Consider the following 25,639-nt stretch of genomic DNA (forward strand, 5'->3'; position numbering starts at 1 on the left):
GGTTGAGTGAGGTCACAGGAAAATCCATTCTTTTGCCAGCCTAATAATTCTCTGTGTTCCCCCAATTAAATCTTTTCTGGAAGGGTTTTGAGGTAGTGCAACCTTAAGGTGATCTCTGCTTGGAGCTGTGGCAAAATGGTACACAGAGATGGGTACCACTCTGTCAAGAAACAGCAAATATACTTGAGTTGTATGAGATGGTATTAAAGGTTTATAATCCTCAGGATTGAAGATTTAGGTTCATTTGGGAGCCCAAGCAAAAGTGATGATTACCTTGCTGCATGCGTGGTGGTTCCTTGAAGGACTGATGGGATGTGATAAACAGCAAAGAGCAATTTGTCACATCTGCCCGGATTTGGAAATTTTATTGGACACAACACCTTCACAGCCCTGTCACCTCATGTGTTGTCTGCCTTTAACAGCACTGCAGATAATTTTGACTCTGAGTTCATGCAGTTTTATACCAGTGTCTTGTAAATCCTTGGTATGTTGTACCCAGTGTAATCCAATATTAAAATAAAATCAAATCATATGAATAAGGGATTTTGGACTGTGTGTGCTTAATGGAAGCCAGACATTCCTAATTTGTCTGCCACGGCACTGGGCAGTGGTGAGAGGTTAGTGTCCTCAATTTTCCTTGTTCCTTTCCTACAAGCCTCTGCTTTTTCCATGCACATGCTGTTCATAAAATATACATGTAAAAAGGATAAAGGTCAGCACAGCATCCACACGATTTCGTACCACATTTCATACATATTCACAATACACAAGTGCAAAGTTTGAATTTGCTCCACTTAAAATACTTTATCTGGTCACAATTCCAGGAAGATTTTTCAATATCAAAATATGTGAAAAACACATCTGTATTGTCTGGAGTATCTCATGTTTTGCAGCTAAAAATCAGTTCCATCTTTACCTAGCACTTGGGAAATGATATCAAATATGTGTTATCTACTTCTTTTGCCAGGGTTTGAGACAGTTACTTTAACTTTTAAGGGAGACTGATTTGCTCCTTAACAGCTAGACATCAGTCAGAGGATGGTTCCTTATTGTCCTTGCTCAGAAATAAATCCTATTCTTCATTTGACAACAGGATAAAGCAGGAGGACCTTGGTGCTGCAGAAAACATTTCAATCATATTAATAACCAGGTAAATCCTGCAGTACTTACCAAATCCCTACAAAGTTTTTGTTTAGCGTTTTTGCCCATATGAAAGATTTGCCTTGATTTTCCAGATTATGACTCAGGTAAAGTATATATCCTTTCTTCTCCATTGGAGTAACAAAAATATAGCAATTGATGCACAGACAAGCAATCCCCTGTCTCCAAAAAGCCCTGCAGATGGAGTGCCTGCTTTTGGAAACAAGAGGCCTGCAGTGTGTACTAAAGGAACAAAGTCTGAAATCCTTACTAATTCAATTTGCATTTTTCCTGGCAAAGGATGGGCGTACACTAATTACTGATAAAGAATAACAGTACTTTGAGAGGAGGGGGTGGGGAATAAATACCTGCAACTGTGCTCTTGAAAGGTTGGCTGGATGGAATTCCTCCCAGAGAAATGGTGAGGACGTTCAGCCCGCCAAAGTCTTGGGTGGGATGCAGAATGTCCCTGCTGTGAGTCCTGTCCACCGACAGGATGGTGGCAGAGCCATTCTTCTCCAGGAGGACCGAGTGCCACTGGCCATCTGCAGCATACACCTCAGGGATGTTCCTTTCCACCTTCCCAGCAACTCCAGCATCAGATATGTAGTGCACCTTCCCGCCTTTAATCTGGTCAGAAGAACACATGATGCATCATTTTAAAAGGGTGTCACATAAGTGCTATGCACACAGAACCAGTGTGATGCCTGCTCAGTACAGCTACAGCAACATGGAGCTTTGGTGTAACAGAAACCTGGGGTGGGTGTATTTTTCCCCAGATAACTGCTTTGTAATTAAAAGGCATTAATTATTTAGTATAAAAAATCTGTCCAGAACTAAATACATCACACTGTAGAAACTTCAGCAGAAAATTTGCATCTTAGAGCTGCCACCCATTCAACCCTTGGCTAATCCCACTGAGGAGCCACATATAGGTCATGCACATGACAACACATTTTAACCAGAGAAAGAATAATTCCTCCTCCTTCTTCAAGGCAAGTGTGAAAAATGCTTTGCAGAGTGAACAGATGTTGTCCTTGCCCAAGAAAATTGCATCCAGTTTTTATTACAACACAGTAGGAATGCATAAGGCACGGCAGGGCTTGAGCAAGAGCCCCATTTCATATCTGCTTTTTCTGCTAATTGGTATTTTGCAGAAGCCTTTTGTTGTATTTCAGAAAACTTTCTGAAGAGTTGCAAAGTGCATGAACGTGTGAGAATTGTCAAATAGTACTTTCTTGGGCAAACTGCTTTAAAACTTGTGAACATCTAGGGGAAAAAAAAGGAAGAATATGTTGGCTTTTTCTCTTAAGAATGATGCCCCAAAACTTCTTATTATGATCCCAAAATGAGATCAGTGTATATTCTGCACTTAAGATGTAGGAGCTTAAAAAGAATACCCAACATCCAACCCTGCCAGTTTCTCAAATATTGCATAAATTTGGGTATGTTGGCTGACCTCCTAAGGGTGTACAGAACTGCATAAACTCATGCAGGATGGGTCTGAAACTTGCTGCAACTCTCCTTGGGTGCTCTGCATGTTTGGCCACACGTATTCCTGCATGTTTGGTCCCACATATTAAGTGGAACAATCGCTCTCTGTCCCGCGTTCCCCTCTCCGGCTCGGTCAGCCCGAGATCCACAGCCGGGTGTGCAGGATGTGCACAGGCAGAGCCCAGGAAAGGTCACAGCGCCAGGTTTGCTGAAAGCTCTCAAAGCCTTGCATCCTTGTTTCCAGGAAATATAAGGTTCACCTGGGAAGAACTGCGAGGTGACACACTGGCTACAGGAATGCTGCTCTCGTTTCCAGAAACTGTTAAACGTCCTGGATTTGCTTCTCCAGTGATGCAAGCCGAGGACTCGGTTCAGACACTCCAGCTTTAATAAGGCTGTAAGGCCATGCTCATGCCTTGGCAGCTGCCTGAGTGAATGCATCTAGCACGTATTCCATTTGGATGGAGGTTAAGATGTGCATCCACTTCATTTATGAAGGTATTAATTTGGACTATTTGAAAATGCATTGTTTGACAAAGCTCTCCTCAGAGACAGGATGCTTTTGTTGCTGATAAAACACAAGTGGCATGTATCTAAACTATCATACAGCCCAAGGAAAATCCCACATTTACAAATACAGCCCACAGACTATTAAAACATATTAAACACCATTTCCCACAATCACTTATAAAAAGCTTGACTGAGCTGAATATGTACATATATTTATGTCTGCAACCTGTAATTGGTTTGTTATGTCTTATTCTTTTATGCCCCATAAAAATACTTCCTTGTATTTTAGTCTTTATGTAAACAGAAAGGAATACACCATGCCAGACAGTACTCTCCCAGCTTAAGGGAAGACTAAGCACAGAAGCAAAATTTTTAATTTCACCTTAGAAAAGACCTGTAGAATTATTTAGCTGTCAGCAACTGATATTTTCCATAGTAATTCAGGACTCTTTAACCCTATTTCTGTATCTTTAAAATCGCATGTGGCTAACGCTAACAGACTCATAAATAACATAATAGGGGCATTTGGAAAAGAAAATTTCCAGAGACAAGACTGGTCCAGGACTGCTTCAACCAGGAAAAGATATGGAATGTTCTTCTTGGTGCCTTGAAGCAGAACATGTTTCTAAATTTGAAACAAAGGCTGAAGTTGACAGTATTGAGTAACACGAATTTCTGGGTTTTATTTAAATGGCTGAGCAACTGACAAGTAGAATATAATGAAAAGAATGAACCACTACAGCAAACATATTCCTAACTACAGGGCTGATTAAACTTTACTAATATTCCAAATCTCATTTGCTGAACAAATTGGGTTTTGTCTTAAAACAAGCCATTGAATGGGATGTCATTGAAAAGGGTTATGTTCTGATTAATTCCTACAACTTGATATAGGCATACAACCATGGAATGGTTTGTGTTGGAAGGGACCTTAAAGATCATCCAGTTCCAACCCCTCTGCCATGGGCAGGGACACCTTTCTCTAGACCAGGCTGCTCAGAGACCCATCAAACCTGGCCTTGAGCACTTCCAGGGATGGGGCATCCACAACTTCTGTGGGCAACCTGTGCCAGTGCCCAACCACTCCTCACACAGGAGTATGTTAGCTAATATAGGTAAAATGTAATCCACATCTTCTAACTGTATGATTCAGAGATCTCAGAGCTCCATTTATGACAGTTTAATCTGACTGCAGATGAGATTTCTAGACAAAGCAAGACAAGACAGACAATTTCACCTTTAACCTGCTATATTTATCCCATTACTTCTAACTGAATTACTTGCAATGTGCATATGTAGAAAAATAAGCTGCGACAAAGAGCCCTAGTAATAAGGAACCCCTCACTCTCTTCATTGTAGTGGATTTTGGAGGAAGCATCTTCCATCTGAATTTGACAATTATTTAATGTAATCTGCAAAAGTTTGTATCTTTCCTAGATTAAGGATCCCTTTATATCATAAAGCTTCCTCTCGGGTTCTTTGGAGGGAGTTTACATCCATCATTTAGTGAATCAACTGCTCCCAATCTCAGTGACTTATTACCACTTCTCTAGTTTTACCCCAATCTCAGCCACACCAAAACCAATTAGCTACAAGAGGAAAAATGTGAAGGCATGGAAGTAGCCACAAGACTTATTGCTTTTCCCTAGTGTGGTTTAATAAAACACATGGGAGGTTTTCTCTGAGTGCTAATACTTTGGCTAATAGGCATGTTAAAAGACCCAAAATTCAAGTTATAAAATTGTCTGTTTTGAAGACTGACAAGAATTGTAAAGACAGGTCCCTAAAGCCCAACTTCTGCACCAGGAGTGGGTGGAGAGGACGTGGAGACCTTTGCTGGATTGGCTTCATTGGCATCTTGGGCCACCACTGAGGGGAATACTCATGGTGATGCCTGCTCTGGGAATGAGGAGCAGTGCAGAAGCCATGCTGCACTAGGTACAGTTAAATTACTACAGTTTTACTAACTGGCATCACCTGGGAACTGCTTGGCAACAACCAGCACAGCTCTCCTTCCTCAAACTTCTGCATCTGGTACTAGGCAAACCTCTGCTCTCTTCCCTTGCACAGCTGGGGCTGGGACTTGACACCCTCTGCTTGCTTGTATAACTACACCAATATTAACAATAACAAGAGTGTTTGCATAAACACAGCACCAGTGCTTTTAGCCAGGAAAGGCAACTCTTTTTTTTTTTTGAGCTCACCTAGCAAATTCTACTAGGGGGGAGAAAAAGGTTTTTTTCTCTCCAGAAGTCAAAATAATGAGATCTTATCTGCTAATACGAGCAAGGCAGAAACTTCCTATGAAATGATGTGGTAAAAGCATATGCCAGGGAAGTAGTGCAGACTTGCTCCTTAAATGCAGCCGGTGTGTCAGGAAAGCTTTGTAACTCTGACCAGGCAGGTGGAGGATATCCATGGGGCTGAAAAGCTTAGAAAGTGTGAATTTCTGTATGAATATCTCTAAAAGTCAGGGAAGAAAAAATTGGAAAGCCTTGCAGCAGTCAAGGAAACTTGGAGCTTACACCAACCCAATAAAGGGGCTTGCCAACATCACTGCTGTACTCATTTAGAGTTATGAGTAAATGGACTGAGTCATCGCCAGGAACCAAACCATTGCTTTCTCTTGAGAAAGGTAACTTCTGCAGCAATAAGCTCTTTGAGGAAAGAAAAAACAACAAAAACCCCAAAACAGCGTGGCATTTGAAGCATTAGTTCAGCAATGTATGCCAAAAGAATTTGATACTGACATTGGTCTGTGAGTAACCTCATGAATTCGAGTTATCCCTCACTTCCTAGTTTGATAAGCTTGAGCCATGTTGGTAGGAATTAATGAAAACTTTTTGGCAATCGTTTGCTAGCTTAGGGAGGGTCTGCGTTCAAGGCTCAAAAAATCAGAAGATAAAAGGCCAATAACAAAATGATTTGTTCTGTAAAGTGTAATGATGATAATAACCATGGCAATGAGCACCGTTCTCGTCGCCTTAAAACGGTCACTATTTGGAGTCTAGACAAAACTGATTAGATATAAACCCATCAAGATCTTCTGATACCTTGGCAAATAGGAAGGGAATTGTTGAGAAGATGAATGACACTGGAGCAGTGCCTAGTCTCAGCTAAAGACCTAATATTTTATAAAGGAAACAGAAAGAGTAATGGAAAAACGGGGTTTTGATGGCTGCACACGAGGCAGTCCAATCAAACCAAGCCCGGATTAGCTGTGATCTTACCTTCACAGTAGTGAAGTTGCTGCTTTCCTGGACGTGCAGCAGGACTCCGTTCTCACTCCTGGTCATGAACTTCACCTCCAGGCGCTCCACGCCCGCGCCGCGCGCCCCCAGCCTCAGCAGATAGTCCCGCTTCTTGCTGGGGCTCACGTGGTAGTCCAGCCTCCCCTTGCCTTCCAGCGACAAGGCCGTGTCAGCAGTGATATCTGGGACAAGGACAGGGAAGCGTTGAGCTAGTGACAGCCCCAGCCATCACCTGCCTCATGGGCACCGCTTTCCCTCGGAGCAGGGATGGAGTTCAGAGCAGGTCACGGGGGGCAGCGGGACTCAATGGCAACTGCAGCCCCTCTATTCTTTGGCTTCCACCAGAATGTGTGCTTGAGAGTGGGAGTGTGCCAGTAATTTACTGCTGCTATCAGTCAATAGTAAATTAAAACTCGCCAGGGAACAAGTGAGGGAGGAGGGAAAAAAAATCTGGCTCTCAGAACTGTAATTCCTTCCCAGGGATGTTACTGTTTCCATTACTGCAAGCGGGGTTTCATGATATATTGAACTCTAAGCTCTTCAGGGCAGAGATAATGACTTTCTATTTGTTATGGCATTAAAAAAAAAAGTGAATAAAAAAGGCAGAGCATTGACTACCAAATGCTGTTAAAATTATGGCTAAATTCTTTCGTAAAGCGGTGCAATAAAAGCATATAAATCAGCTAAACAATAATGGGACATGTAAAAAAACAAAGCCCAGTCATTATACTACAACTACACGGAAATAAATCACTTTGCTCTCCTGGACAATCCCATATTGATTTACAGGGCTACTCCTATGAGAGTTAATCACCCCCGAGCGTAAATGCCTTGTTTTCATTTACATTTACAATATTTTCTTGCATATAATCCACAGTCAATTTGATGAAAAGGATTTTAGTTTGGAGAAGCTGTAAGCACATGAACTCAATGTTTACATGAAGGGGTTTTCTCTAACCCTCTTACCTCCCCATAGCAGACAAATCCCTCCTGTGGGATACCTTTATTTTAGTTACGGATTATATGTTATTGGGAAGCAGGACTTTAAATGAGTGCAAGTTACCTGAAATGCGATATACAGACCAGAAAACATTATGTATTCAAGTTGTTGCCATTTTTAGCTCATGAAAGGACAACAGTCCATTGTGGACTTTTAGACCACTTAAGAGGCAACATGCTGCTTGTTTTCATTATTTTGTAAAATTCATTATCCCGTGGCCCTAAGAAGAAACTCTTAAAGGCCCTTGGTTGAGCCTCAGGTAGGTGTATGTTAAAGACAGTGAAACCTCGTCCTCACATTTTTCACAGTGCTTTCCTGTCAGTCCATCCTTGCAGTGACACTGCTGCCACGACCACTGATCGACACAAGTGCCACCATGCTGGCAGGGGCTGGTTGTGCAAGCACCTTCCAGTCTGGGACACCTGAAAGAAATCAGAAGAGTAGATGCTGAAAAAAGTGCACACAAATAAGCAGAGCAAATGTGCTGGGAAGTGTTCTCTGTTTAAATGGTACTCCCTTTCTTCCCCTCAGAGATGCAAAAATGGCTCCTCTCCCCTATCTGGAAGTGTCCAAGGCCAGGCTGGATGGGGCTCTGAGCAACCTGGTCTAGTGGAAGGTGTCTCTGCCCATGGCAGGGGAGTTGGGTGATAATTTAAGGTCCCTTCCAACCCAAACTGTTCTGTAATTCTAAGCATCTCTGTAGACATCTCAGGTTCTAAGCAGATCCCAATTTTCAGCATCCATTTATAACAGTCTTACAAAAGAGGAAGGAATTCAGAGACAGCCTAACTCCTACTATCTGTTATGCAAGAGAGAAGAAAACTTTTTAGGCATTTTTTATACTGCAGACTGCCAGAGCCTTTGTATTACAATGACCAGCACAAACATGGGGGTTTAGAGAGGAAATGTGAATAAAGGAAATCTGGATGGAAGACTGACATTATTGCTGCAATTGTGACTTCAAATACTGAGATGGAAAAAACAATAGAATTGGGTAGTTCATCATTTCTGAAAGACCACTCAGAGGATATGAGGGAAATTCAGTGATACTTGAGAGGCAAAGTGAGAGAACAGACATGGTGGATTAAGAGGAAATAAAAGGGAGTAGAGGGTTAGCAAACAGTATGAGTATAGTCAAAACCAGGTGGAATTTATAAAGAAACACAAGAACAGGGGCTACTCAATTTCAGCCTGCAAAGCAACTTGAATAATCTCTGACAATAGAAATGTAATGATGCTGCTTTCTTTCTTTAAGACAGCAATTTTTAGTGAACCTTTAATGCAAAATCACTTTCTTCCTACATTTTTCCATTTTGCAGTAGGTTCTACAGTTGTTTTTTTCTAACATGAAATATCTGTTGGTGTCTGAATGGAATAGCATTCATGACAGGTTCCTTTATTGCAAATGGGGTCCATTTGATCCCATAGATAGCAGACATACTGATCTAAGATTCCTTGGGCTGCCAAAGCCTGGCTGGGCTCCAGGGGACGTCCATTGACTGCAAACTCCATGATGCAGCCCACAAAATCATGGCTTTCCACCTGTCCTCTCCTCTGCAGGATGGGCTCTATGGACCTGATGCCACCAACTGTAACTCGATTTGGTTGTACATCGAGAGTCCTGCAAAAGAGAAAAATAACTGATCACTACCAGACATCAGGATAGTGATGACAGCACAGGAACTGCAATCATCAGCTACAGCCTGCAGCTGAAATTCCTCTTCCCAAATTGGTATTTTACATTTAGGAGGGGAGACAGAGAGATCAACAGCAGTTGAACTAACAGTTAGAGTGGGTATCACTCTAAATTTCACACTCAGTTTGCATGTCAGAATTTCTATTCACTTGACTGAGCAGTGTGCTTGAGATGACAACAAATACGATTTTTTTACCCAACTAAAACTGAGATTGTAGATGATACTTAAACAGCAGGAAGATAGATTCATTGTTTTACAAAGATGTAACACCTCTGCTAGCAGGGAAACCCTGTGTGGCAGGAAACATGATTGTGACAATTTTAATAAATTAGCCAAAGTGATTTGGATTAAAGTTACTGTTATCTCCAAAGACACAACCCAAAGGCTACTGAGTTTGTTACAGTAAAGACCAGAAATAAAGTTTGCTTTCCTTACTGGACACTGTTTATGAACTCAAAACTGTAACGGGCAACCCCTGAAAACAATGTCAAAGTCATTACTCTTAATATATATTTTTTTAAGCCAGAAGTAATCAGATTATTTTATTTCCTATGTCTTGATGAGCAATGAGAGGTGCAGTTTAAATAAAAATATGACCCCAAATCATTAGGCAATAGATCTTATCCTCATTTACACCACAGTGCAGACTACTCATGGCCATGCATTTCCTGATTGTCACCAGAGCCTGGGGACAGAAATGGGGTCAAAAACTGGGGATTTCTGAGCAAACTCCTTGGTATGATCCAGTTCCATGGAAATGGAACATGCAGAAACTCTAACTTTCTCTGGCTTTACAGGGAGATTTCTTCTTAAGTTTATTTTTAATTTTACTCAAAAAAAAAAATCCCATCCAAACCCCAAACTAACCCCACAGAATGAAGAAGTATTTACCAGTCAGTTGAAACAGCAACATTGCTAACAGTGCAGTAGCCTGGCTCCTGGTCCTCAGAGCAGGAATCCACTGTCAGGGATGCTGCCTGCAAAAGGCACATACACAAATATGCTGAATATTACAAGGCTTTAGTCCCCAGCCACATGAACTATTTATGCTTAAGTGTATTCTATCAAGGACTTGGCTAGAAAGGAGCACTTGTGTATCAGGATGTCACTCGGGATTGGATACAAACAAAGAGGGAGCTAATTGTCTGCTTCACACAGAGAAGCAGTTAAACGCCAATTTTTCACATTTGGGCAGGGTTTCTCTCATATTTGTTTGCTTTACTCCTTGAAACTGAAGTTATTTTGGCTCATACCATATCCTACTCCTGACATGGTTCAGATAATCTGAGCAAAAAGCCTCCCCCTCCAATCACAAAAGGCGCTCATTCCTTCAGGGGCTTTACCATGACATTGAACATATTGAACTTGATAAAAAGCATGTTACAAAAGCTGGGAGTACAAACACTGAGATTACCAGTTAAAAAAAAAAATGACCCTGGGAATTGAAACACTGAGATTACCAGTTAAAAATAATAACCAACCACTCAATAAAACTCACAAAGTAACCAAATGGACTGGCTTGAGGTAGCCCCTTGCCTAAGAGGTCATGAAGGATCTCAGCTTTGATAATGGAGAAGCATCTGGACACTTGGAGTTTAGAGAAGTACCAGGCATTACCAGTACTTACAGCAGTCTTACTCTTTGTTGTTATTATTATTATTATTATTACTATTGTAATAGTTGTTATTATTATTGTTGTTTTTATTATTGTTGTTATTATTATTACTATTGCTATTATTGCTATTTTTGTCCCCAAGCCATCAAGTCCCAGACAATGAGGTTGCCTCAACCTGTTCTAGTTGAAGGTGTCCATGTCCATGACAGGGCACCAGATGATCTTTAAGGTTCTTTCCAACCCAAACCATTCTGAGACTACCCACTATTTACACTAAAGCTACTCATGGCACTTCTGTTTGCAATCTATAAAAGTCTAACCAAAGCTGTCACTAAAATCATGAAATAACTCCTGCTGATTTAAAAAGGAGTTTTTATTTTATTCCTTATTTAGCAAAGAATTGTCCCCACAGTGATTTATTAATAACAGATGCGCTGAAAAAAAGAAACCCCAACCAACCCTGAAGGTTAGTTATTCCTTAAAACAAATTTTCAGAAAAATAAACACAATCTCCACATTGTACATCTCCTCATGTTTCAGCTAGATGTGTGGTACAGTTTTACAGCAAATTTAAATCAAACGCCACCTTTAAAAATGCCTGGGTTTATATTTTGATTTAGACTGCTCTATGGGAGCTGAGCAAGCAGCACTGGCTATCAGTACATCATTACTCTGCAGAGGTTTTTTTCTACTGCCTGCAAATAAGTTTGGTAACAACAGCCTGTTGAAATCCCCCCAGATTGTCCATGCTAGTTCCAAACACACGCTGCAAGCTGAGGCACTGTATTGACCAAATAAATTCAGAGCTCTTAGCCCTAAATCATGCCCTACAGTACGATTAAATTGTTCAATCTGCTGTTTTTAATGGGAGCTTATCTTGAATTTCTTTCCATACAAATGAGCAAAGTGCTTCTCCCAAGAAATGTCAGTCTGCAGTTCCAAAGCAGATTATAGCCCTGTGTAAATGAAACAATTCAGAGAAAGAATAATAAGCTGGCTGCTCTGTATGCCACCACATGCATACATATTTTCCTTCAGAACATCAACAACAAAAACTGAAATGAGTTTTTTGTTCTTAGCTCAATCAGCATAATCTCCCTAACTTACATTGCTATGTGCTCTGCAAGCCAAGCCCCAACCCCAGCTGAAGGGCTGGATATTTGAGAATATATTTTACTTGGACCAGAGTTCATACAATTTATTTTCTAATGTTAGTCAAATGTTCCTGCTTGTTACTTAAGCATTACTCTACAGTTACCTTGCCACATTATGAGCCTTTCTATCCTGTCACTTTGCAATAGCTCAGGACTGACAACTTAATGATTTTACCAGTTTCCGATAAAATCCCACTGTGCTGTAGGAAATGACAGATTTGGAATCCTGAAGGGGGCCTATTTTATACAGTTTTGGACACCTGGGAGACATTTTTCCTGCAGCAGAAATATCTAAGACAAAGGCGATTCTCTTCACATACTGTTTGTAAACAGCTGACATTACTGAATAGGCTTAAACATTAAAAACAAACAAACAAAAAAGATCACACAAAGCTATAGGTAGTCTTAAATGCTTGCTTTTAGCCTGAAGCACTCACAGCTGAAATTTCTATAAATAACCCTTTTTATGTTCTCTCTTCTTCTATAGTCCTCTGGCACCCTGACAAGTAAAACATTTTCTTTTTCTGTTTTTTTCTTCAGTGTACTTCATTTATTTGTTGCAACTTTTACTCCTTGCCCCTATACTTAGCAATTTACATCTTATTTATAGAAGTAACATTTTACTTTAGTTACTAAAATGGGACCCTGGTGCATGTTAAAGTGCACCTTTGGGCTTTCCCATTAGGAAGCTGTGATGCAAATTACTAAATTTGCAAGATGCAAATTGATATCTGATATCAAAGCACATTAAACCAAAGTCCTTGCTCAACATCACAATTATCCTTCATCTTATTTGAGTATATGAGTCCGAAAAACACACACAAATTGGATTTGCAAATCTAGCTGAAGACTGGGTTTCACAAAACCATAGAATCCTTAATGTTGGAAAAGACCTGCAAGAGTCCAACCACTAAGCCAGCATTGTGAAGGCCACCACAGCCCCAGGTGCCACATCTACACATCTTTTTAATACCTCCAGGGATGCTGGCTCAACCACTGGGCAGCTTGTTCCAGGCACTGACAACCCTTTTGGGGAAGAACTCTTCACTAATATTCAATCTAAACCTCCCCTGCTGCAACTTGAGGCCATTTCCTCTTGTCTTGTTGTTTGGGATAAGAGACCAACACCCAGAATAAATGGAGATATCAGGTCTTGCCCTATGAACTGAAATGAATTTCAGGCTTAAGTCTCTGCAAGGACTAGAAGGGAGACACACTGGGCAGAAGAGTTTATTGCTTTTATTCCCTTCATCACTTCTGGCTTGAAATACACACAAAAAAACAGGGAACCCCACCACATATTATTGTTCTGTGACTTTAATTCCAAACATGGGAAGAATATGGAATTCCATGTATGCTGGCCATTTCTGCCTGAGAAGGGAACTGTTGGGTAATAGTTACTGATTATGGATGGCAAATAGATTTGGTTTCATTTCTAACTCAAACACCGTGGAGTCAAAAAACTTGGCTTGGATTCCAAGAGCATTTGGTTTATGTTCTGCTTTGGAAATATTATTAAAAAATGAGAGAAGAGGAATAGAAAACATTTACTGGAAAAAAAAAAATGAAGGCAGGAGAGGGGTCAGAGTGCCAGGCATATGGCAATCAGTTGTCCCAGTTTTTGGCAGAGCTCCTTACCTCAGATGGATTCTGGAGGACAAAGAAGTAATTTCCCTCCTTCCCTTCAGAAATTCTCTTAATGTAGCACCTTAACTCTTTACAAGTATGCTACAGAGGAAAACCAGGCTCTCTGTCTGATGAGATTGGTAAAATCTCTGGATTAGCTCAAGGAGGTCATGGATGCCTAGAATTTTAAGTTTGTCCACTTCTATTTTCCAAACGTTGAGAAAAATTATTATGGGGCTTTTTGCAATTACTGTGGTTAATTAGCATTCCCTGATAATCATCCCTGTAATCTACACCAGTTAATTAGCCCCGTGCCTAGTCATCTATGTCATTAATTATTGCTGGCTCTCATTTTTCACATTGAGAGTATGGGGGCACTTTGCACATGTTTTTTTCATTACACTTTATCATCGTCACACTGAACAAACCACCACAGGGCTTTGAGTCAGCTGGAATAAGGCAGGAACGAAGGAGGCTTTTCCCAAAGTTGGAGTTTCTGCTAGCAAACACGACATCACTAATTTCACCTTCCTCTGAGCTCGCCTGGAAGCCAAAGCCATTTGGCTGAACTTGCCTTAAAATCCTCATTTTTTGCCTTTCTTACCATTCCAGCCCGGCGGGCGATGACGGTGTGGAACTGTCCATCAGACACCCTCTTGGCTGTGGTGAGCTTGTAGGTGCCACTGCCCAGGTTGTAGGAAAACCTCAGCCTCCCCTCCACGATCTCCAGGGCCAGGAATTCCGCCCGCTCGCCGGTTTGGTTGTCGTGGTTGTACAGCAGCAGGGCGTTGCTCTTTATGGTGGCAAACTTGATGTAGATGTAATTGTTGTTGGGATCCATGCTGGGGAACTCCATGTAGGACAGCTCTTCAAATCCATAACTGTTGAGCTCGCAGTGGTTCCCAAAAACGCCTGGAAAATGAGAAGCAAAAAGTTTGGAACTGAGGAGTTTTTCCCTTACCGTGCATTGTCCCAGGAGCAAAGTATGGATGTGCTCTTGACATGGCTGTGGAGCCCCTAATTTACAATTAAAATCACACAACCAACAGAAGAATGCTCTATCACCCACAGCTGGGTGCTGAGGTACATGATATTTAAACTCAAAAATCGAGTTACAAAGGACAGATGCATCAATTGAAAAGCATTTCGTCGAGCTCTGTGGCTTCTTTGGAAAACACCAAACCAAGCCAGTTTGACAGCTCTGTCAAGACATGGCTGTTAATTATCATCAGGCATTTATTAGTCCAGCTATGGAAATAAATGTGCAAGTTGAGTTTATTTTTCGCTCTGTGGCTGTTATCTGAACTGTTTCTCACTGGGTGGTTCGTTTTTTATACTTATGAAATAAGCATATGTGTGATTAAAATATTATGTCTTCTCAAGCTTTTGCTGGTATGAATATTTTGGTGCATTCTACATATTTCTTTTCAGCTTTCTGTCACATAATTGCCCTTGATTTTTCTTTTACTGCAGCAACAATGGGGAAAAAAACCCTGGTTTAATTTATGAATATTAGCTACATTTACAATGGGAAATTAATATACCCTGAGGAAATGTACAATAAAGGAAATAAAAGAGAATAGAGAAATTATTCCACATGTCAATAGAAAAACTTATTCAAGATCCATTACAAATGCATTTTGAGACCCATACTTTTGTGAGAGGGTTTTCAGCAACCTTAAAACACTGTAGATGATTTCTGTACATTTCTGTTTTTTTAATTAATCTCTTGCATTTCCTTTCATACTTTTCCATATGAACAATGGCAATTCTGGATTAATCTGCATTCAGAATCAATCTTGCTGCAATTGTGTCATGATGCCTTAAAATATCCATGTTGTTCTATGTTTTTATTGGGTTCGTTCCACAAACCAATCTGGGATAATTAAATTCTAAAAATTATGAAACTATTTTGGCACTACTATATGCTTCTCTGATGTAAAATACCGATGTTATTTACAGTGGTCTTACTCTTCAGCTCCATTAGAAATGCCTGTTATTCATCAGGAGAGCTTTGTTATCATCATTACCTCCTCCTTCAGAGTGAACTTTGGATATTCTTGGTGGTGAAGGTACTTTAGTCCTGATCCAGCTGTGGTTGAGCTAAGTTTCTTCTTTAGCAAGTCAGAGGTCTTGATTTCAGTATTTCAAGCATCCATTCTTACTTTTGGACACTTACCTGTATCTATCTATCTATCCAATCAGAAATATTCTTTCTAATTTTTAGGCACAGAGTTGTTTGGCTGGGTCTTATGTTTTGTGTGAGAGAAAGGACCTGCTACTAGGAATGACAAGTATTTGTAGTGACCACATCATTTTCAAATTTTCTTTTAAAGAAAAATGAGCTAATTGAACCACTAAATACATGCAGTTTTTCCACACCTTGAATCATTTTCAAACCAGAAATCATTTATGCAGGTAAAAATAGACAGAAAGAGGAATAGGGAAAGGGGAGATGAAGAGGAGAGGAGGAGAAAGGTACTCACCAAAGGGACAGTGGCAGAAATACCCCTCCAGCCCACTTTGGCAGGACCCACCATTGAAACAGGGGTTGCACTCACAGTAGTTGACAGTGGAGTCACACGTTTTCCCTGTGAGGAAGGAACAAAAGCGATTTCCAGGTCAGACTACTCAGGGAAACAGGAAAATCAGGCTGGTGTTGTAGGTAATGAGGTTATGAACCAATGCTGAACACATGGCCAGGAGAGAAGGTGCCTGGCTCTGGGCTGGAGAGAGGAATCACAGATAGGATGCTGCTCCCAGCCCTGTCCTAGGCATAATGTGTGGCCCAGAGAAAGCAACTTCACTTTTCAAGTGTCTCATTGTTATTATAGGTACTGGTGGACTGCAGTTTCAATTGCATTGAATTGTATTTTTTATTTTATTTTATTAACTGGTGTAAAAGAGAGATCATGCAATTAAAGACAATGCTGAAGTAAAGAACTGTAAAAATGCATCTTTTTTTCTCCCTGTTGAGTGCAATATAATCATGAGTGCAAAGGAGATACAGACAGCCCTTGCTGGACCCTGCACAAGCAGGTCATGCAGAACAGAGGCTGCTATTGTACATTATATGATTTTTTTGTATTTTTCCTCATCAATTACAACCTCCTTCCTGACTTGGAGAGACCACAGTCCTCTGGAGCTAAAACAAGCTACCCTGGATACAGTCCTTTCCTAAGCAGACATTGTACATGTGGTAAATATTATTCCCCAGAGAACAAACTGAAATCACATAATTCATTTCAGCAAGGAAGGGAACCAAGAGAAAAAGTGAAGATTTTAGCAGACACCAAATACGGACACGTGTATTCTTTGTACCAAACTAAAATGTTCTCTGTATGGAAATATTAACTACAAAAATATTAGTCTTCATTTCTAAAGCTTTTCATTGCTTGGCTTTGATGAGTTTAGCAACATTTCCACTACATGCCACTCTTGGAACCTGTCTTCCTGTCACCAGCAGTGCCAGCCTTCACTGCCTGTGCTCGACAAGAACTTCAAACCATTGTTATAGTTGTCCTCTCTGTTTCACTGCAAAAATTCACAAAACCAGCCACTGTCTCCCAGACTTCTCCTGAACTCCATCTCAGCCAGGCTATATGCACAAAGCAAGAGCTAAGATTGTCTCAATGCTTCTATTTGCACTGATAATTAATTATTCTATTTCTTAAACCATATGCATACCTAAGTTAAAAGTTAAAAGTACATGAGCTTGCACAGAGGGTGTCCGTGCTTGTGTGTCACATAGATCTTGTAATTTTACATCTCCCATGACAGAAATGCACAATAAGCAGTCCTTAGAGGTTGTAGAAAACCAGGACTGTGCTTTATGAACTCTGCTGCCTTTTTCAGGGTTTTACAACTTGAGTCACCTAATGAAGAAAACCTCTTGTTTCTCCCTCTCTCTTCTACTTTTCTGTTTAACCCAGAGTTTGCAAGCAGCTCTTCCATGTGAGCAGCAGCTCTCCACGTGTGACTGCAAGCAGGATGGAAATGGAGCGCTGGAGGATTCCTGCGGTTAATACGTCACTTGTAGATGCACCATAAATCCAGGAAACTTTTCCAGTGTCTGAATCTAATTATGCTTTGGGGGTATTTATTTATGTTTTATTCTCTAATGGGCATGACTGAAGGATGAGCTAACTTTTTTTATGTGAGATTTTGCTGTTTTCTTTTGTTTCCAATTTATGGCCCATAGTAGAGATCTTTGACTTATGAAGGGGAGCACAGAGCAGGAGTGAGACAGACATGTTTAAAATAGCTCAGTGATGTGGCTCAGTTTTCACAAAAATCAAGTGTAGCTAAAAAGGCTTACTCAGATTTTTGCAGCTCCATCTAACCAAATACTCCTCTTTTTCTCAGCTAACATTAAAGCTGACACATTTGCTGAGTCAGCAAGAAAATTTGGGTATTTATTTCAGCTGCACGTACTTTAACCAATGAATAAGAGCATCTTCTTTATGCTCAACTATTGTTTGAAGAATTCTTGAAACCAACAGAAGTGTGGTTAGAATAACAGAATTATGGAATCACAGAATGGTTTGGGTTGGAAAGAGCCTTAAAAACCATCTTGTTCCAACTCCCTACCATGGGCAGGGACATCTTCCACCTAGACCAAGCTGCTCAAAATCCCATCCAAATCGGCCTAGATGAAAATTGAAGTTAGCTGACTTTATAGACCAATTCTCAGCTGAAATTCTGAAAGCTGCAAGGTATTCATTTCTGCATCAGAAAGATCTTTTTCTGAAGACCATGAAAATTAGGAGAATGCTGGATAATTGGTAACAGACAGCATGCAACATTTATCATTCATCACCTCCAGCTGATGCTATCACAGGCAGGGGCTTATGCAAAAATCTAAGTTCCTCAGACTTTTTTTTGTTTTTAATTGAAAAATGTAACAGGAACAGATACCAGCTGAATGCTCTTGAGTTAAGATTTCAGCTGATTTGAGAGTTTTAGTTTCTGTGGTTCTCTGTGTCCATCTTTTAAAGTGGTTGTTCTAATATTCTAATCTTGCATTTGAAACAACTTCACAAACCTACATTCCTTCATCTTAATGAATCCTGGAAAACAGGAAATGAAGGGTTCAAAGGAAGGGCAGACAACTACTGTAAATCACCAAGCATATTCCCTCCAGAAAGTGATTATTTTAAAAACAAAACCTGTTCATCATTAAGAGATATAATTATAACAGATTGTTCAAACCCTAATGATGCTGCTCTGAGGTAATCAGTCTTTATAATCCTATCCAGTGAAAAGAATGACATTACCTTTTGCAGTATGATGAAGTGAAATGCAGCTGACAAAACATAATAAATCAAAGAAAAGTAAGACTCTCAGTTTTCAGGTACACCATTATAATAAGTCTACAGCTTGTGTACTCTAATTTACAGTGAACAGAAAGTCTGTCCCAGAAAATACTAATTTCTACTTGCATGCACTACCATGTAAACGTTATTTTTTTTTACCAAGCATGCAAATTCAATTATGAGACTGTATTTTCATTCCAACAGAAGCAGCAAAGCTATGTATATGGGGAACTGAACTAGAAATCCACTATTCTGGATGCCACTTTTTTGCTGTTGTTGAGGCACTCAAGGCTTATATTCATGAAGAAACAGTTTGAGGCTTTATTTTTACATCCACTGTGGCTATCTTTAATCACAAATGAATGCAAATTAAGAGCCCAAGCAGCTGTGTTCTCTTTCTGCTGGCAGTATAACAATGACATAATAGCCTCTATGTCAAGCATTCTCAAACAATCAGTACACGGACATTTGTTTGCAGAACTTATTGAATATTTAATTTGCTGAATTTCAAATATGCTTTTGCAGACATAAAATGTCTAAACATACTGTGTGTTAATTGTGATCTTATCTAATATTAAACTCCAAAGATATTTTGTCTTTTAATTACACTGCTGCCATTTGTTTTCTGTCTTGATCAATTAATCTCAGGACACTTTAATAAGTCTTGATTCTGCAATGGCCAACTGATTAAACAACATCTGACTCCCAAATAGAAACGTCTGCCTCAGTGGCAGTCTATTTTAAGGTTATTTGTGTTGACAAGGAGTTTAAGAAAGCTCCTATCAAATGCCACATTTAATTCATGGCATGAAAGAAATCCAACACTTCATACTGTAAGAGTCTCTCATCACGTTCTCTTGGTAAAAATACTCATCTTTTTTTTAACTTGTCACATGCAGTGCTTAATTTTCAGCTGACATAAGGGTTGAGCATTAAGGTACAAAGTTTAATACCAGAAGAAATCAGCTGGATGCTTCATAAACATTTCAAATTACAGTCTAGAGGCATACACTGTAGTTTGCTGCTAGAGTTCATGAAGTGCTTTGCTCCACTGCAACAGCAAACTCATGCCCATGTAGCCTCTGGTGCTAATGACCTCAGGAGTTACAGGCCATAGGAGCCCTAGAATTATTTTGCCATGACGCTCCTGGCAAAATAATTTGATGTGCTTCTACAACATGAAATAAAATCCTGGATCGGTAACTTAATTAGAACTGCTTGTCAATTAGCAACAATTGCTCCTGGCCTGAGGATCAGGAGCATATTTGTGAGGTTCATGCAGAAGATCTCATCAGCATCCTTGATATTGCACTGAATATGTATCCACTGCTGCAGCTGTGATTTAAATTAAGTAGCTAAACCTTTACTTTGAAATTAATTAACTTTCTCCACCATTCTCTCCTGCACAGATCTGCTTTAAGTAAAAAACCCAAAGGAACAGTGGATCCCCTGATCCCTCCATGGGTTACAGCTGAGTTGAGGTGGAGGTGGTGGCAAGTCCCACACCAGAATGGACACAGCTGTGCTGAGCTGGGCTGCCCTGGGGCTTCTGCAATACAGAAATACTCCTTAGAAAAGGCACCGAAAGCCTTACCTAATCTCCTCTGGTTAGATTTATTTTTTTTTCTGATTTCTATAAAAAGTGGTTATAAGCACTGGTTAAAATTGTTCAGACCTTCCTTAAATATCCTACTCATGGCACAAGCAAAGACCAGCCTGCCTGTCTAGGGTTACAACGGTGCTGTGTTTGAATGTGTAATAAATATCAGACAAAAAGTACTCAGAAGGGGTAGGAATGCTGCAGACATTTCTGCCCTTAATGAAAAAAATAAATGACAAAGGGACAAAATACAGAACAGAGAAGTTGACCATTTTGCCTTAATTCTGGCTTTTCCCATATCCTTCATCTGTTTTCTGTCCCGCAAGTAATTTGGGCCAGAGGCTTATTTTCTTGCTTGGCACACTTCTAGCAGACTTGAAATGCTCCCACAATATGCATAACAATAACATGTACAGAAAAATCATACTTAAGCATTGGAAATGTTTTCCACGCATCTAAAAAATTTAAATGGCTCTCGCAAAAATCTTTCTGTTCTAATGCAAATCAGGTAAGCGAGATTTGCCTTGGGAGAGAGCTAAAATAAAATAATATTGCAGGCACCTGGTCCTCTGAGTTTTCACACTGCTTATACCTCATTTTGCGTGACCTCTTCATCTACTGGGGATGCTTGTGTGCAGACAGCCTTGGGCTAAGCAGGCACATCTCCACACTCTGGCCATCTTTTCTGGACTCTAAGGTCCCGAGGAGTACAAGCGTACCTGTGTAGCCGGTTTTACAAACGCAGTTGAAGCTTCCCGGGAAGTTCTGGCAGGCAGCACCGTTTTTGCAGGGGTTGGACAGGCACTCGTTGACGTCCCTCTCGCAAGCCATGCCGGTGAATCCCTCCGGGCAGCTGCAGGAGAAGCCCCCCACCAGGTTGTGGCAGGTGCCGTCGTTGTGGCAGGGCGACGGGAGGCACTCGTCGACGTCGGTCTCGCACAGGCTGCCCTCGTAGCCCGGCAGGCAGCGGCACACGAAGGGCCGCAGGGGCTCGTTGGCCACCACGATGACGGGCACGCTCTCCAGCGTCCTCAGCGCCGGGCTCACCGCCAGCCTCCTCAGGCAGCTGCCCCCGTTGTGGCACGGGCTCTGCAGGCACCAGTCGTGGTCCACGGCCTCGACGCGCACCCCGCTCTGGCGGAACAGGACGTCCTTGATGCTCTCGAAGAAGGTGGCCACGCCGCTGGGGTTCACGTACTGGTTGTTGGCGCGCTTGACGGCCGCCATCACGAAGGTGTGGTTGCCGTCCTCGTGGAGCCCGTAGAGCTGGATGGCCGTGCCCAGCCCGGTGAGCTGGGAGCTGGCGATGCGCAGGAAGTGCAGGTAGTGGTTGGTGAGGAAGTCGCGCACGCCGTGGGCGCTCAGGCACAGCAGGACGCTGTTGTCGATGGTGGCGTTGCTGAAGCCCGCGAAGAAGACGCGGACGCTGCTGGTGACGGCGCCGTGCAGCCCATCGCTGCTGAGGACGGCCAGGTCAAACGTGCCATCCGTGGACCTCGCCTGCGAGTGCAGCTCACAGGTGCCCCCGGGAATGCTGAACAGGCTGGTGACTCCTGAGGTGAGGGAGCACTGGAAGCTGTCCAGCACGTCTGGATCCTGAGGCTTTACGTTGCCCAGAATTCCACCTGGGAAGAGGTTGCCATAATAATGAACAAAGATTTCTACCGTTCTGGGCTGAGACGGGTTGTCGTTTTGGTCTATTACCTTGATCTGCACAGTTCCTGTGGAAGACATCTGAGGAACGCCAGAGTCCCTCGTAATCACCGAGAGGTAGAAATCGCTGATTTGCTCCCTGTCGATCTCCCTGGTCGTTGTCAGGACTCCAGCGGTGCTGAGGCTGAAGTAGCTGGTGGCAGGGCCAGTGCTGAGCAAGTAATACGTGAAAGGACCTTGGTTGGGAGGGAGATCAGGATCTGACGACTGAAGCGTCATCACCAGAGTTCCCGCGCGGTTGTTCTCCAGGACTTCTCCTTGCCTGGTGGACAAGGTAGGGCCGTTGTCGTTGATATCTTCCAAAGTCACCAGCAGAGAGGCGCTTCCTGTGGCAGACGGCGTTCCCGAATCGATGGCCAGCACAGACAGGTTGTAGACGGGCAGCGTTTCCCGGTCCAGCTCTGCAGTCACCGTCACCTGTCCCGTCTGCGGGTTGATGGAAAAGGCGCTGTTCTCGTTGCCAGACCCGATGAAATAGGAAAACCTGCTCCAGCTGGGGACAGAATCTGAATCAAAGGCGCTGACGAACGTGACATGGGTGCCTGGAGGAACACCCTCGCTGATCCGTACATTGTAGGTTCCCAAGGTAAAAACAGGAGGATCGTTGGCATCCAGGATTGTGATATTAACAGTTACTTCATCTATATCTGCACCACGAATGCTCCCCAAATTTTTTGCAAGGACTTTCAAAGAGATTCGCTCTTCTTTTTCTCTGTCAAGAGGTCCTGAAACATGGATCTGGCCACTTTTCTCATCTATCTGGAAGCCCTTCTTTCTGCTGTTGCCAAAGATGAGGTAGTGGACTTCTCCATCAATTCCCATGTCACGATCACTTGCAAAAACTTCACCTACAACAGTACCATTGGAGGCTGCCTCTGAAACCTCAAAATAATAGAGTTTGGACACAAAACGGGGCACGTATTCATTTGTCCCTTGTAAGTGGATGTTGACAGTAGCAAAGCTGCACCTCTCTTCATCTGGAACATTAAAAGCCTTCACTGTTAAATGGTAACTCTGCTTTGTTTCATAATCTAAAAATCCCTGGGTGGTGATGGTCCCCGTGTTAGGGTCAATGACAAAGAGGTCGCTGTCTGAGGACTGGATGGCATATGCAATCACAGCATTAGATCCAGAGTCAGCATCAGTGGCATTTAAACAAATAACAGTTGTCCCACTGGGGGCATTTTCTAGCACGGTGGGAAAGTACTCCTCAGGGCTGAATGTTGGGGAGTTATCATTGACATCAATGACATTAACAGTGACACTGCAGTAGCCTGTTCGGGACACCCATCCTCCATCCGTGGCAGTAACAACCAGCTCGTGCTTTTGGTGTAACTCAAAATCAAGTGGTTTGGCCAGTGTCAGTGTGCCAGTGGTTGTGTTAATAGCAAAGATTCCAGCTTCATTTCCAGAGGAAATGTTGTATCTGATCAACCCGTTCATAGCAGCGTCTCTGTCTCGTGCTGAAACCGTCCTGACCACTGTTCCAACAGAGTAGCTCTCTGGGATAGTAACACTCATGCGGCTCTGGGAAAACTCTGGTGTATGGTAATTTTCTTCTGTCACTACTATTTCAACAGCTACCTCGGATGAGAGTGGGGGATTACCCTTGTCCTTGGCTTTCACTTTAAACAGGAAGTTTTTGTTCAAATCAGCCATTAGTGAAGATGACACAGAAATCCAGCCTGTATTCCTGTCCAGTCTGAATTTATTAGTTTTGCTCTCATCAGAGATGAAGTACTCCACTTCGGAATTCAAGCCAAAGTCCTTGTCATCCACCGCAGTAACTTTAATTAAATTTGTGCCAACCCTGACGTTCTTAGTAACAGGAGTGAAATATTTAGGAGCGAGGAAGAGCGGTGCGTTGTCATTGCTGTCCACCACGTTTATGGTGACGGTGGTCTCACTCACTAACGGGGGACTGCCCCGGTCGGATGATGTCACGATGAAGCTGTGCCTATTGATGTTGACATTGCTGGAACCGCTGGAGTTTTGGTACCTTAAGTACTGCTTGTTGAAAATCTCTCCCGTGGTTGCGTTGATGCGGAAGAACTCAGACTGGGATTTTATGAAGTAGAAGACTTGGCCATTGGACCCTTCATCCGGATCGGTGGCTGAAACCTGGGTGACCTTTAGCCCAATGCCAGGAAGCTCGGGACACTCCAGGTAATAGGATGTTTTTGTAAACCGTGGGGCATTGTCATTGACGTCTGTGACAAATATGGTGACATCTGTGCTCACGGTCCACCCCGAGTCATGCGCAGAAACCCTGATTCTGTAGCGGTCGGTGTCCTCCCTGTTCAGGGGTCTGCTGATGGTGATGTCCCCGGTGCTGGGATTTATGGCAAATGGGAGACTCGTATCCCTTATGGAGTACCTGCTGACCGCGTTCACCCCAATGTCCTCATCTGATGTGGTGACTCGCGTTACTGTAAAACCCAGAGGTGCGTTTTCAGGCACAGAAGCACTGAATATCTGTGAAAACCTCGGAGCGTTGTCATTTTCATCTAAAATATTAATGATAACTTTGACAGTCGTGCTCTGGAGCGGAGTGCCTTTATCCGAAGCTTTTATGGTTAGTGTGTACTGAGACAGTTTCTCCCTGTCCAAGGGCCGGACACTTCTGATCTCACCAGTGGCTCGATTGATACTGAAACTGTTTTCGGTGTTGCCCTCAATTATTTCATAATGTAGCTGTCCATTTAGACCACTGTCTCTGTCAACAGCAGCCACTGTCAGTATCTTCCGTGGGGACAGGTTCTCCGCTATTTCTGCAATGAAGGGATCTCGCTCAAACTCCGGCACGTTATCGTTGACGTCAAGCACCGATACTTCCAATTTCTTGTATGAGGAGAAGGGGGGGAAGCCCGTGTCCCTGGCCTCAATCCACACCACGTATTTCTGTACGGCTTCAAAATCCAAAGCCCGCCCTACAGAAAGCTGTCCTGTCACCTGGTCCACCAGGAAGGTGCTGCCCACGTTACCACTGGCAATGTAATAGGACAAGGAGCCTCCTCTGGCTGAAGATCCAGAGACGGTGGTGACAAGTGTCCCCACTGCTTGGTTTTCAGGGAAGGTGAAGGTCTCCTGCTCTGCCTGGACACGAGGAAATTCGGCTTTGTCCACAAACCTCACGGTGACAGTGGTAGAGTCTGTCTTGGGGTACCGGCCACCATCCCTCACGTGAACAGAAATGGTGACTTCGGACTCTCCCACCAGTGGTTTTGCAGCCAGGATTGCCCCCCTTGCTGGATCAATGTGGAACTTCTCAGAGTTCTTCCCCACGAGGGAATAATGGAGCTCGGCGTTGGAGCCGGCATCTGCATCGGTGACAGTCACAGCAAACACGAATGAGCCTGAAATGGAGAACAAAGCTTGGTCAGTCCCTCAGTGAATGCACTGACTGGGAGAAACACGATGCCAGCCTTTCACTCAGAAGCACATCCCAGAGCAGCATGCTCTTCCTCACACTGCCCTGAAAATGAACTGCTTTTTTCACAAAAAAGGTGAGCTCAGCAAGGGGC

General features: G+C 42.4%; 1 protein-coding gene across 1 annotated transcript in view; it reads right to left on the reverse strand.

Moving 5' to 3' along the window:
• FAT4 (FAT atypical cadherin 4) overlaps window positions 1–25,639 on the reverse strand; it is a 121,077-nt gene that overhangs the window by 3,970 nt on the left and 91,468 nt on the right. Inside the window, exons 9-16 of the mRNA XM_014883710.2 lie at window positions 21,122–25,471; window positions 15,974–16,078; window positions 14,092–14,399; window positions 9,984–10,069; window positions 8,837–9,016; window positions 7,693–7,817; window positions 6,375–6,577; window positions 1,509–1,770 (exon numbers count right to left, since the gene is read on the reverse strand). Of these exons, the coding sequence (XP_014739196.2) occupies window positions 1,509–1,770; window positions 6,375–6,577; window positions 7,693–7,817; window positions 8,837–9,016; window positions 9,984–10,069; window positions 14,092–14,399; window positions 15,974–16,078; window positions 21,122–25,471 (5,619 nt within the window). The remainder of the gene's footprint in view (window positions 1–1,508; window positions 1,771–6,374; window positions 6,578–7,692; window positions 7,818–8,836; window positions 9,017–9,983; window positions 10,070–14,091; window positions 14,400–15,973; window positions 16,079–21,121; window positions 25,472–25,639) is intronic.

The sequence above is a fragment of the Sturnus vulgaris genome, chromosome 4, assembly GCF_052056855.1.
Source record: "Sturnus vulgaris isolate bStuVul1 chromosome 4, bStuVul1.hap1, whole genome shotgun sequence".
Taxonomy (NCBI): domain Eukaryota; kingdom Metazoa; phylum Chordata; class Aves; order Passeriformes; family Sturnidae; genus Sturnus; species Sturnus vulgaris.